The following is a 16,200-nucleotide window of genomic DNA, read 5'->3' as shown; positions in this document are numbered from 1 at the left end:
CTTGCATGTAATTATGGTAGAGGGGATAGATCCAGACAGTGTTTCAGTATTTGCTCTCTTGTATCTGTTACCTTTGCCTTTCACATTTTAGTTGAAGAGTGTGATTGAAGATAACAATCAGATCCTCCAAGAATTTCCTTCTTTTGCTAAGTTCAATGGATCTCATGAAATAATTATAGGATCAGCAATGGTTTGAGCAGGTAGTTAATCAATATTTTGTAACAGAGGCTAATAAAAGAAAACGATGGAAAATGCCAACCTACAACAGTAAGATATAGAAACAAAAATATCTAAAACTTAGAACAAATAAGGCATTTAACATGAAACATAAAGATGTTTGCTTTATTAATAATGTATTAGGTGCAAACTGGCTAGAAAATATAGTTATAATTATCATAAAACTCAACTGGGAATACAATTAAGCTCCAGCAATGCTACTCAAAGCTAAAGCCCCATTTAAGAAACAGCAGTGAATTGTTATTAAAGCTTTAAAATAAAAGTGCAGTACGTACTTTGAGTGTAAGGGTGCGGACAGTGTAGTGCTCACAGTCTCTTATGCTGTTGACGAGGACTTCCACTTTTCCATATATTCCTCTTTTCTCAGGCCAATACAAAACACACTTCTGTAGGCACAAAACAACACTCATTAGAACAATGTCATTAATAACATTGTGCAAAGAAACATAGTCAGCAGAAAGAAGCTTTATTACCTCATTCTTTTCTTTCAGCTTAGTGATCATAACAATCAAAGGGGAGTCCTCCTGCCAGGCCATCTGCCAAAAGTCATTTACTGTGTTGATCATTGGACCCTGTGTGGCAATGTACGCGTTCTCGTCTCCGAGGTAACCCTTAGAGGGAGCAGGAGTAAGCAGACATGAGGTTTTTTTTCAGTGTACCTATCAATCAGGAACAACTGAATTGTTGTCTTTGTTGACTGTAAAAAAGTAATGACTATGGAAAGGCTTTAGTCTGAATTTAAATCTTGAAAAAATAAACTGGTTTCTGCAAAGGCATAGAGGGGTTTTCCTTTTCTATAATAGTGGACCTTAGATAATTTTACAATTTAACATAATCGTCCATATGTGAACGGACAAGCAGGGCCAGACCCCAAATAGTATTATAATTATTTGTAAAATTGTCCTGTCTGGTATGTTGCCATATAGAATAAAGATACAGCAGTGAAACCTGCAGCAGAACTTAAACTTCCTGCTGGAGGATGTAGTTCTATTGTATGGAAGGCCAATAGACCTTTACAACTGAGTTCCTGAGGTATGTGCCAGTGTATTCATTAGAGCAGTGCCTACGGTAGCAAAAATAAATAGCTGCCCACAACACTTTTTCTGTTATTTATTACTGTATTACTTACAGCTGAAATGTTCATTTACATTACATTACATTATATTCCATTTGGCAGATTATTTTGTCCAAAGTGACTTATAATAGTGATGTACATAGAGTAATAGAAGTTTAAGGTAAAAAAAAAACAATTTTAGACAGTGCCTACAGAAGGCCAAAAGGAAATACATTACATTACGTTACATTATATTTGGCAGACGCTTTTGTCCAAAGCGACTTACAATAATGAAGTACTAAAGTAATAGAAATTAAAGGTAAAAACATTTTTAGCTAGGGCCTAAAGGAGGTCAAAGGGAAATAATGGGATAGAGGAGTGAAGGAGGGGAAGAAGGAAATTAGGTTAGTAGTAGTTAGCATGTTAGAGGTGTTAGGAGAGTAAGTGCTCTTTGAAGAGCTCTGTCTTCAGGAGTTTATTAAAAATAGCGAGAGATTCTCCTGATCTGGTAGTGGAAGGTAGTTTGTTCCACCATTGGGGAACTCTGTATGAGAACAGTCTGGATTGCTTCGTGTAAATGTTTGTTTGGTAAAGCGAGGAGACGTTCATTGGAGGAGCGCAGCGGCCGGGAGGTAGCGTAAGCCTTCAGGAGTGATCAGTGCAGGTAGGAAGGAGCTGTTCTGTCATCACCTTGTAGGCGATTGTAAGAGCTTTGAATTTGATGCGAGCAGCAACCGGTAGCCAGTGGAGCTCAATGAGCAGCGGGGTGACATGCCTGTTTTGGCTGATTGAAGACCAGACGTGCTGCTGCACTCTGGATCATCTGGCTTGTACCAGGAGTTGGGTGGCCTGTTGCGTCAGAAACGGTGGAATTTTTCTGATGTTATAAAGCGCGAAGCGGCAGGGTCGAGCAACTGAGGCCACATGGTGCGTGAAGGAAAGATGCTTTCGCTGGTATAAACAGAAGTTCAGTCTTGGAAAGGTTTAGCTGGAGGTGATGCTCATTCACACTTGCGTATATGTCTGAGAGACACTGCGATATCCGTGCAGAGATTAAGTGATCTTCAGGTAAGAATGAAAGGTATAGCTGGGCGTCACCAGCAAAGCAATGGTAAGAAAAGCCATGTGAGTGGAAAACCTGGCCTAGAGAGGTGGTGTATATGGAAAAGAGAAGGGGTCCCAGTACCGAACCCTGGAGAACCACAGTGGATAAGGAGTGGGCTGAGGACAGCTGTGCTTGCCATAACACCTTGAACGAGCGCCCAGTGAATATAGTGGGATAGAGGAGTAAAAGGGGGGAAAAAGAAAATGAGGTTAGAAGTAGTTAGTGTGTTAGAGGTGTTGGGAGAGTAAGTGCTTTTTGAAGAGCTCTGTCTTCAGGAGTTTCTCATTTAATTGATGAAGTAACTAATTAAAGTAACTAATATTAACTGGAAAATAACTAAAACCCATTTTATGAATGTTAATATAAGTTATGGAGGCTGTCAGTTGCTGTTGGAATGTAGTCATTAGTAAATAGACTTACTCGTATGTAGTTGGCATTGATGTAACTGCTGAAAGGGTCACAGGAACTTTTGCTCTTCAGAATGACTCTGGAATGTGGATCTGCCAAAGCAAAAGCATTTTAAAAAATTGTACTGAGAAAATGTATGTAAATTTACAGAAATACCTTAGATATCAGTTAAAAAGACTTAATAATACTTTAACCTTCCAAAACTCAGACCATTAGCTAATTTTGATAAAGCTATATCTTAGTCATTATATACATGTCAGGCCCGTCCAGCCAAGCCAAGCACTCTATGTCCAAATAAGGACTTCCCCTAATTAAAACACACACACACATGCACGCTCTGAGAGGCAATCCATGCCCAAATACGCGCTAATGTAGTGACTACCTCAACCAGGGGGCAGCAACTTCATCAGTGCTGAGGTGATGTCACCGCTCTGGATGGGCAACCCCTGGGTCTAGCACCAATCACCCATGTCACACTGCCCTTGTCCTTAGCAGTCTCAAGTCCTCACACTGAGGAGATCTGTCTACTTGTCCTACCCCAAACTGACCGTGACATAATCCTTGGTCTTCCCTGGCTAATGACTCACAATCCCCACATCTCCTGGCCGGAGAAGGAGATTATAGCCTGGTCCCCATACTGTCAATGCACTGCCTTGACCGAGTCCCAGTCCGAGTCCGCTCTACGACAGTAGAGAGTCCTGAGCCCCAAAATTTAGTTTCCATTCCCCCTGAATACCAAGACCGCCTTTAGTCAGGAAAAGGTTATCAGACTTCCTCCTCTCCGTCCTTATGACTGCTCCATTGACCTTGTTGACAATCAAGTACTCACTAAAACCCGTGTTTATCCCTTGACGGGTGAGGAGGAGAGGGCCATGGAGGAATATATCATGGAGGCCCTTGCTCAGGGTTTCATAGAGCCATCCAGGTCCCCAGTAGCCTCTGTTTTTTTCTTTATCAAGAAAAAGGGTAGGGGTCTCCGCCCCTGTTTTGACTACCGGGCCCTTAATGCTATTACTAAGCGCTTTCCTTATCCCTTGCCACTGGTCCCATTGGCTTTAGAGCAGCTTAGGGGTGCCCGAGTCTTTACTAAACTTGATCTCTGAAGTGCCTATAATCCTTCTCAGGATAAAGGAGGGAGATGAGTGGAAGACTGCCTTCCTCACCACCTCTGGCCATTACCAAGTTATGCCCTATGGTTTAGCTAACGCCCCTTTCGTATTTCAGAACTTGATTAATGACATTCTCAGAGTTTTCTAAGGAAATTTGTCATTGCTTTTTTAGACGACATTCTAATCTATTTCCCAGATTTCCAGTCCCATGTAGGCCATGTCCACAGAGTGCTAAGCCGTCTGCTCGAGAACGAGCTTTATGTTAAACTGGAGAAAAGTGCGTTTCACCTGTCCCAAGTGTCCTTCCTGAGGTATCTTATTAGTGCAGAGGGGGTGATCATGGATCAGGAGAAAGTATGGGCTGTCCAGGACTGGCCTACACCTACCTCAGTGAAGGCAGTCCAGAGGTTCCTAGGGTTTGCCAACTTTTACAGGCAGATTATTAGGAACTTTAGCACCCTAGCCGCACCTATCACTTCCCTCCTTAAGGGTGCTCCCAAGAAGCTCATTTGGACCCCTCAGGCAGAACAGGCTTTCCAGTCCCTAAAGCAGGCTTTTACTTCAGCTCCCATCCTTAGGCACCCTGACCCCAAGAAGCATTTTGTGGTAGAGGTAGATGCCTCTGACACTGAAGTAGGGGCTGTAATTTCCCAGCGGCATGGGCAAAGTGACAGACTCTACCCAGTGGCCTTTTTTTTCCCATAAGCTAAGTGCAGCTGAACAAAATTATAGCATAGGAGACCATGAACTTCTAGCCATGAAATTGGCCTTGGGTGAGTGGCGGCACTGGCTAGAGGGTGCCGTTGTCCCCTTACAAGTTATCACTGACCACAAGAATCTAAAACATCTTCCCGTCAAGCCCGTTGGTCCCTTTTCTTTTCACGTTTTGCTTTTTCTATAACCTATAGACCAGGGTCCAAGATTACAAAGGCCGATGCCCTGTCTCGAGTCTTTCAGAAAGACTGCTCAGTTCCCTCTAGTGCAGTGCCCATCCTACCCACTAGTGTTAGCATCCAGGCTATTCAGTGGGACCTAGACACTGAACTATCCCAGGCCCTTAAAGGAGTCACTATTCCCCAGGCATGTCCTCAGGGTAGGACCTATGCACCCATCCCCTTTCAGGTCCGGCCAATCATTTGGGCTCACACCTTGCTCTCATTGGTCACCCAGGAGAGAAGAGAACCTACCACCTTCTCTCTTAAAAATACTGGTGGGAGGGTATGAGGGCTGACATCCATAATGTAGTTTCATCTTGTAGTGTCTGTGCCAAACGTGAGATCCCTAAGACTCTACCCACGGGCAAGCTCATGCCACTTCCCATCCCAGAACGCCCTTGGACCCATCTTGCAGTAGATTATGTAACCGATCTCCCCAGCTCCCAGGGCTATAACACAATCCTGACTATTGTTGATCGTTTCTCTAGGGGGGTGCGATTTGTCCCATTCCCTTGTATGCCGTCCACCCTTCAAACTGCCCTAGCCCTAGTCGACCATGTGTTTAGGAATTTTGGTATTCCAGAGGATATTGTATCCGAGTTTATATCTGGAGACTGGAGGGCATTCTGTCAACATCTGGGGGTGAGTGTCAGCCTGACATCAGGATATCATCCATAGAGCAATGGCCAGTATGAGCGCAGAAACCAAGAACTAGGGAAATTTCTACGCTCATACTGTCACCAGAATCCAGAGGATTGGCCCAAGTGCCTGATCTGGGCTGAGATGGCCCAGAACTCCCACCACAGGTCTGACCCCATACCAGGTCTTGGTTACCAGCCTCCTCTAGCCCCATGGACTGCTGTGGAGATCCCTGTACCCGCTGTCGACGACTGGATGCGGCGCTGTGAAGTCTGATCGCCATTGGGGACCTGATCCAGACTACAGTTTGAACCTAGTTTGGCTGGCCACGAGGGACCTGAGGACCAGAGACAAGACATCAAAGAAGCTCCAAGTGAAGTACTCCAGTCCTTACCCCATTCTCAGTAAAATCAATGATGTGTGTTATAAGCTTCAACTACCCAAATACTCCAAGGTTCACAACAGCTCTCATGTCTCACACCTGTTGTCCCAGGTCCACTGGATGAGACCACGCCCGGCACTACCCCTCCGGAGCCCCTGGAGATGGAAGGTTCCCCAGCCTACAAGGTGAAAGAGGTGCTGGACTCCTGACGTCGTGGGGTGGGCTGCAGTACCTTCTTGACTGGGAGGGCTATGGTCCCGAAGAACGCTCCTGGGTGCCGGCCTCCCAAGTCCTCGACCCCGACCTCCTCCGTGACTTCCATGTTCTACACCCTGACTGGCCAGCTCTCAGGCCCCATGGTCGCACTCAGGGAGCCCGATCCCTTCTCAGACAATCTGGCCCACGCGCACGGGGCTCTTCTTTTGTCAGTTTTTAGATTTATTTCTAGTTTTTCCCACCTATAACGTGTTGCAATATTCCCTATTATTGTTTATTTTGTTTTTTTGTGGTTTTATTTTAATAAAATTTTACTGCTTGGTTTACATCCCAGCAGTGTCTCTTGTTTCCCCTCTGCCTGCTTACAGTCAGGCATGACAATACATACATCCCCCAGCTTCTCTATGAAACATTCAATAACTTAGCAAAGCAAACTCAGTGTGTCTGCCCAAGATTGAGATTAATAAAAACAATCCTATAGATGTCTTTATTGCTATTTCCAAACTAAAATCCAGGCAGATATTGAACCTCAAATTCCACAAATAAAAAGCCCATCCTGTCTGTCTCTTCATCCTCTTCATCCTCACAACCTTGATGCTGTTCCCACAAAATTACTAAAATAAATACTACCAGATTTAAATGAACTGCTGTTAATCATAATATACTCATTTTTTTAGCTTAATAATGGGTTTGGCTGGCCATAATGTGCAATAAACCAATCACCAGTCACTTGCTATTTCCATTTGCATAGATATATTTGTAAGCTCCATTGCTTTTAGGAGTAAAAAAATTGACTGACTTTGGGGTATCAACAAGGTATCAACAAGCATCGCAACATGGCTTGCAAGGAAGAGAGGAAAATAGGGCCCTTAATGTACACCTGGCTTCTACAGCTGTTCGGTGGGAAACTGGGATTTCCCCGGAATGCTCCTATTGAGCCCATTAGCCGAAACTCCCGAGCAGTACCTCCTCGTTCCCTGGAACCAGTGTCCAACTGGCTGGTACCTGTGTATCTGGAGCAGTTCACTTCACAACTGTACCCATGTTCATTTTACAGGACTTCTTCACTTTCCGTACTCTGTGGATGTTTTTAACTGAGACATGGGCTACAGCTGGTGAATCCGCTGGTGACCACGCCCCCTTCCTGGCTGCAGTTTCCTCAGTGTGTCTGATAGAATTTTACTTACGGGAGATTTTATTATACAGGTAGGTAGGTAGGTAGGTAGAACTTTATTGATCCCTTTGGGAGGTTCCCTCAGGGAAATTAGGGTTCCAGTAGCAGCATCAATACAGTACACACAGATAGAAACAAAGAGTAGGTGACAGGGAGTAATAAAATAAAACTAAACAATCTTACAATATAAAGTGCAAAGCAAGTAGACAGAAGTATAAAACAGCAAATATAATTAGTATAACTATAAATATAAATATGCAGTGAATGTATTTGAATAGAATTTTTATTGCACTTATTCCGTATGTATTATTTTATTGCGCTTAGTCCGTATGTGTTATTTTATTGCACTTAGTCCATTTGAGTTGCTACTGCTCCTCCTCATCCTCTGTCCTCCTGTTACTCCTCCTTCCCCCAGGGGAGGAATTGTAAAGTCTGATGGCATGATGGACAAAGGAGTTTCGGAGTCTGTTGGTCCTGCATTTGGGGAGGAGCAGTCTGTCACTGAACAGGCTCTTCTGGTTGCTGATGACTGTGTGCAGAGGGTGACTGGCATCGTCCATGATGTTCAGCAGTTTGTCCATAGTCCTCTTCTCTGCCACCGTCACCAAGGAGTCCAGCTTCATGCTGACCACAGAACCAGCACGCCTGATCAGTTTGTCCAGCCTGGATGAGTCCTTCTTTGATATGCTGCATCCCCAGCACACCACGGTGTAGAACAGGACACTGGCCACCACAGACTGATAGAACATCCACATGAGTTTCTTGCAGATGTTGAAGGACCGCAGTCTCCTCAGGAAGTACAGCCTGCTCTGACTCTTCCTGTACATGTCCAGTCCAGCTTGCTGTCCAGCCACAACCCAAGGTACTTGTAGGAGTCCACAGCCTCCACCTCAACCCCCTCAATCAGAACTGGTCGTGACCTTGGTCTGGACCTCCCAAAGTCAATAACCAACTCCTTGGTCTTTGAGGTGTTGAGCTGCAGATTATTCCTGTGGCATCAAACAGCAAAGTCCCTCACCAGAGTTCTATACTCTTCCTCGTTGTCGTCCCTGATACACCCCACGATGGCTGTGTCATCTGCAAACTTCTGAATGTGACACAGCTCAGAGTTGTAGCAGAAGTCTGCGGTGTACAGGGTGAAGAGGAGAGGGGCCAGCACCGTGCCCTGAGGTGCTCCAGTGCTGCTGATCACAGTGTCAAACGTGATGTCCTTCAGCCTGACATACTGCGGCCTATCAGTGAGGTAGCTGAAGATCCAGGCGATCAGGTAGGGGTCCACTCGCATCCCATCCAGTTTATCCTGGAGCATAAGGGGCTGGATGGTGTTGAAGGCACTCGAGAAGTCCAAGAAGAGGATCCTCACTGTGCTTTTCCCCTTGTCCAGGTGTGAGTGGGCTCGGTGTAGCAGGTAGAGGATGGCGTCTTCCACACCAACACCTGCCCTGTATGCAAACTGTAGACAGTCCTGGGCATGCTGCACCTGCTGTCTGAGTAGACAGAGGAAGAGCCGCTCCAACGTCTTCATCAGATGTGAAGTGAGTGCCACCGGTCGGAAGTCATTCAGCTCACTGGGCCGGTTCTTTTTCGGAACTGGTACTAAGCATGATGTCTTCCAGAGGGTGGGCACTCTCCCCAGCTGCAGGCTCAGGTTGAAAATCCATTGTAACGGTTCACCCAGTTCTTCAGGATTCGGGGGGACACCTTGTCTGGGCCTGCTGCTTTCCTGGGGTGGAGCCTCCTCAGCTGTTTCCTGACTTGGTCTGCAGTGATGTATGATGGAGTGTGTGTTTGGGTGGGAGAGACTGGGGGGAAGAAACTGCTGGAAAGCCTGGGGGGAGGTGTTGAGGGAACAGGAAGAGATGACTGCAGTGTGGTAGAGAGTATGGGGGGGGGGGGGGGTGGACTGGTTAAACCGGTTGAAGAAGTTGTTCAACCTGTTTGCCTCCTCCATTGTTCCCCCTGCAACTCTGGTCTTTGAGTTGTGGCCTGTGATGGTTTTCACACCTTCCCAGACCTCCCTCATGTTGTTCTCCTTCATGATGGAGCTGGTTGTTGGGGGCTATCTTTGAACCAGGGGGATGTAGTTTGGCTGAAGATGAACCCGGTTGTGGTCAGACATCCCCAGTGGGGGGAGGGGCGTGACGCTGTATGCCTCTCTTACATTAGTATACAGCAAGTCAATTGTCCTGTTGTTCCTGGTCGGGCAGTCCACAACCTGGTATAAAGCAGCAAGAGTCCAATGTTGCGTGATTAAAATCCCCGGAGATGATTATAAAAGCATTGTGGTTCTGTGTTTGCAGCCTTGCTGTGACTGAGTGAATCCTCTCACATGCAGCGGCTGCGTCTGCGCTCGGCGGAATGTAAACACAGATGGCGATCACGTGACTGAACTCCCTCGGCGGATAGTATGGCCGCAGGCTAACTGCTAGCAGCTCCAAGTCCGAACAACACAAGACCGTCTTTACAGAGATATGTCCCGGGTTACACCAACGATTGTTGACATAGATGATGAGTCCCCCACCTTTGCTTTTCCCGCATGCTTTAATGCAGAGTGCCTCTGTCGGCTCTCACGGTAGTGAATCCCCGCAGGTCCACTTTAGCATCCGGTACTAGCCGTGATAGCCATGTCTCCGTAAACATAAACAAGCTGCTCTCGCGGTAAATCCGCTGGTTGTTCAGTGCAGACAGCTCGTCGATCTTGTTCGGCAGCGAGTTCACATTCCCCATGATAACGGAGGGAACAGATGGTTTGCAGCACCGCCGATTGTCCGCTAGCTTAGCCTTTAGCTTAACCCCAGCCTTGGAGCCCCTGGGTCTCCGCTTCAGCTCCGCCGGGATGAGATGGCGTATCCCGGCTCGCCCCATTGTTCTCAGCGCCAGCAGCTCCTCTCTCAAATAAGAGAGAAAACTGCCTTCTGGTTGCATCTTAGAGTTAAAAATATCTGTGGGATATGTATAAAACACAATATGTCTTCCTTAGAAGAGCAAGAAAGTAGAAAAAAGTGCGGAAAAGAGGTTAAAAAGTTACAAAACTACGGAGCTACTGGAGAGGCAGCCGTCTCTCACAGCGCCAGACTACTACCAGTCTGCTGCCCTGCTAAATATCAGGCTAATGATTTTACACAGCTTTTGGATTCTTTTAACTTTAATCAACATGTAAAGAAACCAACCCATATCCAAGGTCATTTACTTGATTTGGTATTTTCAACTGGAATTGATATTGACAATTTAGTTATTGAAGAGGCTACTTTCTCTGATCACAGGCCAGTAGTGTTTAGCTCTATTTTTTCTGGGAATTTCCCTGCTCCTGTTTTAGGTCGCCTGTGTAGGCATATCAATTCATCCACAGCCAGTGATTTTTCCAGGGTTTTTTCTGACTCTCTAAAACTATCTACGCATGACTTGCATAATTTCAGTTGTGTTGATGATTCAGTCACTTCATTCTATCAAAATTGTTCAGATGTTCTTGATTCTGTTGACCCTTTGAGAGTTAAACGTTTCAAATGTAAAGCCCAGCCCTGGCTAAATCCAGCCACTCAGAAAATTAGACAGGCGTGTATAACAGCACAGAGGAAATGGAAAAAATACAGACTACAAGTAAATATTGATATGTTCCATAGTTGTTTATGTTACTATCAGCAAGCTGTTAAATCTGCTAGGGAAGTATACTTCTCAAACATAATTGCCTAAAACTGTAACAGACCTAAAGTTCTGTTCAGCACAATTAACAAGTTACTTAAACCTGACACCCATCTCCTGGCCTTTGTGAAGATTTTTTAAACTTTTTTATTGGAAAGTATGAGACTTTTAGGTCTCTTATTCCCTCCGTTGGTTTTGACTGTTCACTTCCTCCATCATGCATAGGTGTTTTTAGAGAGTTTGAATTGGTTTCCATGTCAGAACTTAGAGATTTAGTGCTGAGCACTAAGCCAACAACCACTCCACTAGATGTTATGCCCCCACAGCTGATTAAGGCCACGTTTGATATCCTAGGACCATTTGTCTTAGATATCATAAACACTTCTCTAGCCACTGGTATGGTTCCTGCAGTTTTTAAACATGCTGTAGTTTCTACTTTGCTTAAAAAGCAGAATCTTGATGCTACAATTGTTAGTAGCTATCGCCGAATCTCCAAATTGCCATTTTTAGCTAAATTACTTGAAAAGGTTGTGTACTCTCAGCTTCTACCATTCTTAAACCATAATAGTGTTTTTGAGACTTTTCAGTCTGGTTTTAAGGCTATGCACAGCACTGAATCTGCGCTTCTTAAGGTGACAAATGACCTCTTACTAACTGTCGATTCAGGAAAGGGCGCCATCCTTATGTTATTGGATCTAAAAAAAACAGTGGGTGGGGCTACAGGGTGTGGCCCTGAAGTGGTTTAAATCCTACCTTGAAGATTGGACTTTTTCAGTAAATTTGGCCAACTGCTATTCCTCTTCTGCTGATGTGAGGTGTGGTGTTCCACAAGGGTCCATTCTAGGGCCCATCCTCTTTTCGCTATACATGCTACTGTTAGGTCAAATTATTAGGAAGCATAATGTTAATTTTCATTTTTATGCTGATGACATACAGCTGTATCTTCCTATTAGACCCAATGACAATGGTTCCTTTATGTCACTCAAGAATTGTCTTGAGGACATCAAGACGTGGATGGCTGTCAATTTCCTGCATCTGAATGAAAGCAAAACAGAACTTATTATTTTTGGTACCTCTCATCTCTGTAACAATGTTTCTAATAACCTTGATCACATGTCATCATATGTTAAGTCTTCAGTAAGAAATCTGGATGTTGTTTTCGACACAGACCTCAGATTTGCTAAACAAATCAACTCTGTGGTAAAAAGTAGTTTCTTCCAGCTCAGAAACATTGCAAAACTAAAGCCTTTTCTCAGTTTTTCTGACCTTGAGAAAGTTATCCATGCATTCATCTCTTCACAAATAGACTATTGTAATTCTTTATACATCGGGATTAACCAGTCCCTTCTGCATCACTTACAGTTAGTCCAGAATGCTGCATGCAGATTATTGACAAGAACCAAGAAAAGAGAACATATAACACCAGTCCTTGCCTCACTTCATTGGCTACCTGTCGAATACAGAATTCAGTTTAAAGTGCTTTAAGTTGTTTTTAAAGCATTAAATGGTCTGGCACCCTCTTATATTGCAGAATTGCTTACCTCCTTAGTCTCACAGCGCTCTCTGAGATCATCAGCACAGAATTTATTGGTCATTCCTAGGGTTTGTTTGAAACTTAAAGGTGATCGTGCATTTTCAGTGTATGCCCCAAGACTTTGGAATAGTCTGCCACTCACTATTCGCCAAGCTACTTCTGTCTCGGTTTTTAAATCAGGTTTAAAGACTCACTTATACAAACTTGCTTTTGATTAGTGAGCTACTGTGGTAATTGAGAGGTTGATTTATCCTATATTTATTGTTGTGCATTTTAGTTTATTTGTATTTTTACCACTTTTTATTTTTATTTATTTTATTTCTGTTTTATGTTGGGATTTTTATTTTAATATGTTATTTAAGTGATTTATTTTACCTAAGTTTTGGTTGTATGTATGTGTAGTCATTAGACATTTTGTGTACAGCACTTTGGGCAGTGGAGGCTGTGTAAAGAGTGCTTTATAAATAAAGCTTACTTACTTACTTACTTAAATCACATTTGGTTCAGCAGCTAAAAATGTTGATGTTATTATAGATACAGATCTAGCATTCAATACACACATACTAATGATACCAGTATATGACTTAATATATTTTATATTTTAATAAATGTGACCTTGTGATAAGAAACAAATGCTAACATATAGCTTTAAAGATTTGTGTATTTTACAGTTTTTGAAGTTTTGAATAATTGATGGGCAGCGCAAGACAAGAGCAATGGCAATGTGCTTTCATGTTTTTTGTTTTTTTTAAGTAAATTTCATATAAATAATAGCAAGGTGAAATAAAATAAAATTTATATTCAGTTAAAGTGCTTTTTCCTTTCCATTTTTTTTCCTAAACTACAGGGTTTGAGAGATTTGAGGGTTTAAGTACATTTTATTGTATAGTTAGTTGCTGAAGGCTGTTTTTCGCTGTGGTAAAGAAGTGATGGTTTGTGGTATAGTGAATGGGGAGAACAGTGTTCATGGTGATCCAGTCATGGTTGCGCGGCTGACTGTTGACTTTTTTCGGGGTCTATCCCGGTCAGTTGTGCAGCTTTATTTTCCACCGCCAAGATAGCAACAGAAATTTACCTGAACACACATCATTTTCAGACCACCACGCCCATCGGCGTTAATATATTCCTAAAATCCAGCTCTATTTTAACGATGCGTGCGCAAGGTATGAAAATAGAATGTTGAGGGGGTGTAAGATAGGACCCCTCATCTCATATTGTGATGGGAATGAGGTGTTAAGATGTTGCTGTAGATTCAGGGGTTCATGGACATGGGGAATTGTGGTAAACTGAGATGCTGGTGCTGTTGTTCTCCCACTGCACACGATCACTCACATTTCTGTAAAGGGCTATATAAATACATTTTATTTGAAAATTATTTTAATGCCTTATTAAGAGTCAGGTCAAGAGGCTTTAGTGACATTCCAGTACCAGTACACAGTGGAGTAAAGTTAGGCTCCCCAAGACCATGCAAACACAAAACTAGAACACTGCAACATACTCAAATATGTTTGAACTGCAGTGTGATCACTACTTATTTGATCATTACAAAATCAGAATCACTTATTGCATCCCAGGTTCTTTAGGCTTTGGTTCAAAAACTTTGGTTCGCTTTGGTTCACATTTTTACAGTTAATCAGGCTTGTGAAAAGGGCGGATGGAATACTGTCTTGTGCATATTGATAAGAGAACACATCCTCTGTTTGCACTGAGTATATCCTCAAAACCGGAAGCTGTTAACAAGCCAAGCAGCCAAGTCTGGGGGTTACATAATGGAGTGAATGTCCCTTACAGCGAGCCAGTTTCAGGGAACAAGTTGTTCTTGAGCCTAATTGTATTGTTCAAATAAGATGACAGGAAGAGATTGTTAAATGCAAAAATGTACACAGCCTAAAGGGGGAGGACAACCCTTTCTCTAGATTGGCTGCTGTAACTGGTTAACAGGTGGGACAGTAACAACAGCACTGGTTTATCAGGGTCGGATAAGTTCTTGCTTTCGTAATAACAAAGTAAACAAAACAGGAATCCCCATAAGAGTGAAGTAGGAAATGAGTGAAGTAGGACTTTGCTTGGAGGGTTCCTTCTAATGAGATTCAATGAGGTTCATCTAGGGTACATTTTTGTTCTTCTGTTAGTTTGGGTAGATTAATATTTTCCGAAAAGGTGTTGATATCTTCCAATTTTGAGTCGTGTTCTGACGAATATAGATTTGTGAAGTAATTTCAGAATGTTCTGTTGATTTCTTCAGGGTTCTGTGTGATCATTCCTGTTGGGTCTTTGATTGCTGGAATGATGATTTCTTTGTTTTCTTTGTTTCTTATGATAAGAATTTGTTTGACTTATTACTGTATTCACATTTTTTTGTAAAAATTTGGTTCTTTCATTTATTAGTTCGGAGTTTGGAGTTTATGCTTTCTTAATTCTTGTATGCTTCTTCTGTGGAGTTGATTATTATTTTTTTTTCTCATATGTAGAATAGGATATAAGTTTACCTCTTAAAACTGCCTTAGCAGTTTCCCATAGGGTTGTTAACCGGATTTCTGGGGAATCATTTATAACAAGGAAGGATGCCCACTCCCTCTCAATATAAGTGGAAAATTCTGGGTCGTTTAGTAGGGATGTATTGAAAAGCCACCTAAAAGCTTGTTTATGTTGTTCTTCTTTTAATATGATTGAGACAGGGGCATGGTCACTTATTGTAATCAGGTGAATCTGTGTATGAGTGATGTTCTGATTAATTGAATTACTAAGTAGAAAAAGTCTATGCGGGAAAAGGAATGATGAACCAGTGAATGGAATGTAAATTCTATTGTGTTTGGGTGTGATAATTGCCAACCAGCAGCAAGACCAAAATCCCGAATGAACTGTTTTATTGTTTCTGTCGATTTCTAATTGCGTGTGCTTTTTGAGTTTTTTATTCTATCTAAATCTAGATCCATGACTGTGTTAAAATCAGACATGTTCACAAGTCTTTAGGCAGGAGTCACAAGTCTCTTCTGGCGAAAAAAAGTCCTGCTCTTTAAAAGAATGGAAAATCAATAACAATAATAATTTGTCTGTGATATAGACCTATATTTTAATGTAATCAAATTATTTTTGTGCTGATCCAAAAGTTACAGCTCATCTGTGCGTTTCAAGCTCCGCAGGTGGATTAATCAGTGCGCTGTGCACCTCGCTGGGATTTGGCGCTTCTTCCAAGCAAGATAATGGACAGTTTTGGGGGCAGAAATGATGAAGTACAGCACGTATATATCTCAGAATTGTAGTTAAAAGGTGAGTTTTACATTGTCAGCATATAAATCACGTGCGTTTTCCTACAGGACAAACCATTCAAACGTGCAGATGAGCTGTCCACGCTCGATTAAAAAAATCACAGTGTCTGTCTGGCTTAAAATAGTTAGCTACAGCTATAAAATTAATAAATCAACATTCATTAAAAAGACCAGTGAGAAGTTCTGTAAGCTAAATGACAAAGAAACTAGCAACAAGCTAGAAGCTATGAGACGCAACACCTATAGAACAGAAGGAGCAGCGGCAGCCTGACGGTTCTAGTGAAATAATTAAAATGTAAATAAACAACAGAACGTGTGTACCACATAACATCGGTCCAGGAAGCTAGATCCACAGTTTCCTCCTTTCCCATACGCCAAAAAAAGAAAACAATGATTGTTCACGAGTCTCATAACACGAGCCCAAGTCAAGCCTGAAGTCTTTTGGGCACGAGTCTGAAGTCTCTGCGTCTGCGACTTAAGTGCGACTTGAGTTTGAGTC

At 42.9% G+C, this 16,200-nt stretch overlaps 1 protein-coding gene across 2 annotated transcripts in view; it reads right to left on the bottom strand.

The window, feature by feature from the left end:
• Nucleotides 1–16,200, bottom strand: part of ptprr (protein tyrosine phosphatase receptor type R) — a 104,902-nt gene that overhangs the window by 3,529 nt on the left and 85,173 nt on the right. For both annotated transcript variants that reach the window (XM_007237357.4, XM_049475103.1), the window contains 3 exons: nt 2,817–2,896; nt 711–848; nt 513–623 (listed from right to left, as the gene is read on the bottom strand). In XM_007237357.4, coding sequence (XP_007237419.3) covers nt 513–623; nt 711–848; nt 2,817–2,896 — 329 coding nt within the window. The remainder of the gene's footprint in view (nt 1–512; nt 624–710; nt 849–2,816; nt 2,897–16,200) is intronic.

This window comes from Astyanax mexicanus, chromosome 2, assembly GCF_023375975.1.
Source record: "Astyanax mexicanus isolate ESR-SI-001 chromosome 2, AstMex3_surface, whole genome shotgun sequence".
Lineage (NCBI taxonomy): Eukaryota > Metazoa > Chordata > Actinopteri > Characiformes > Acestrorhamphidae > Astyanax > Astyanax mexicanus.
This window is presented reverse-complemented; position numbering and strand designations above follow the sequence as displayed.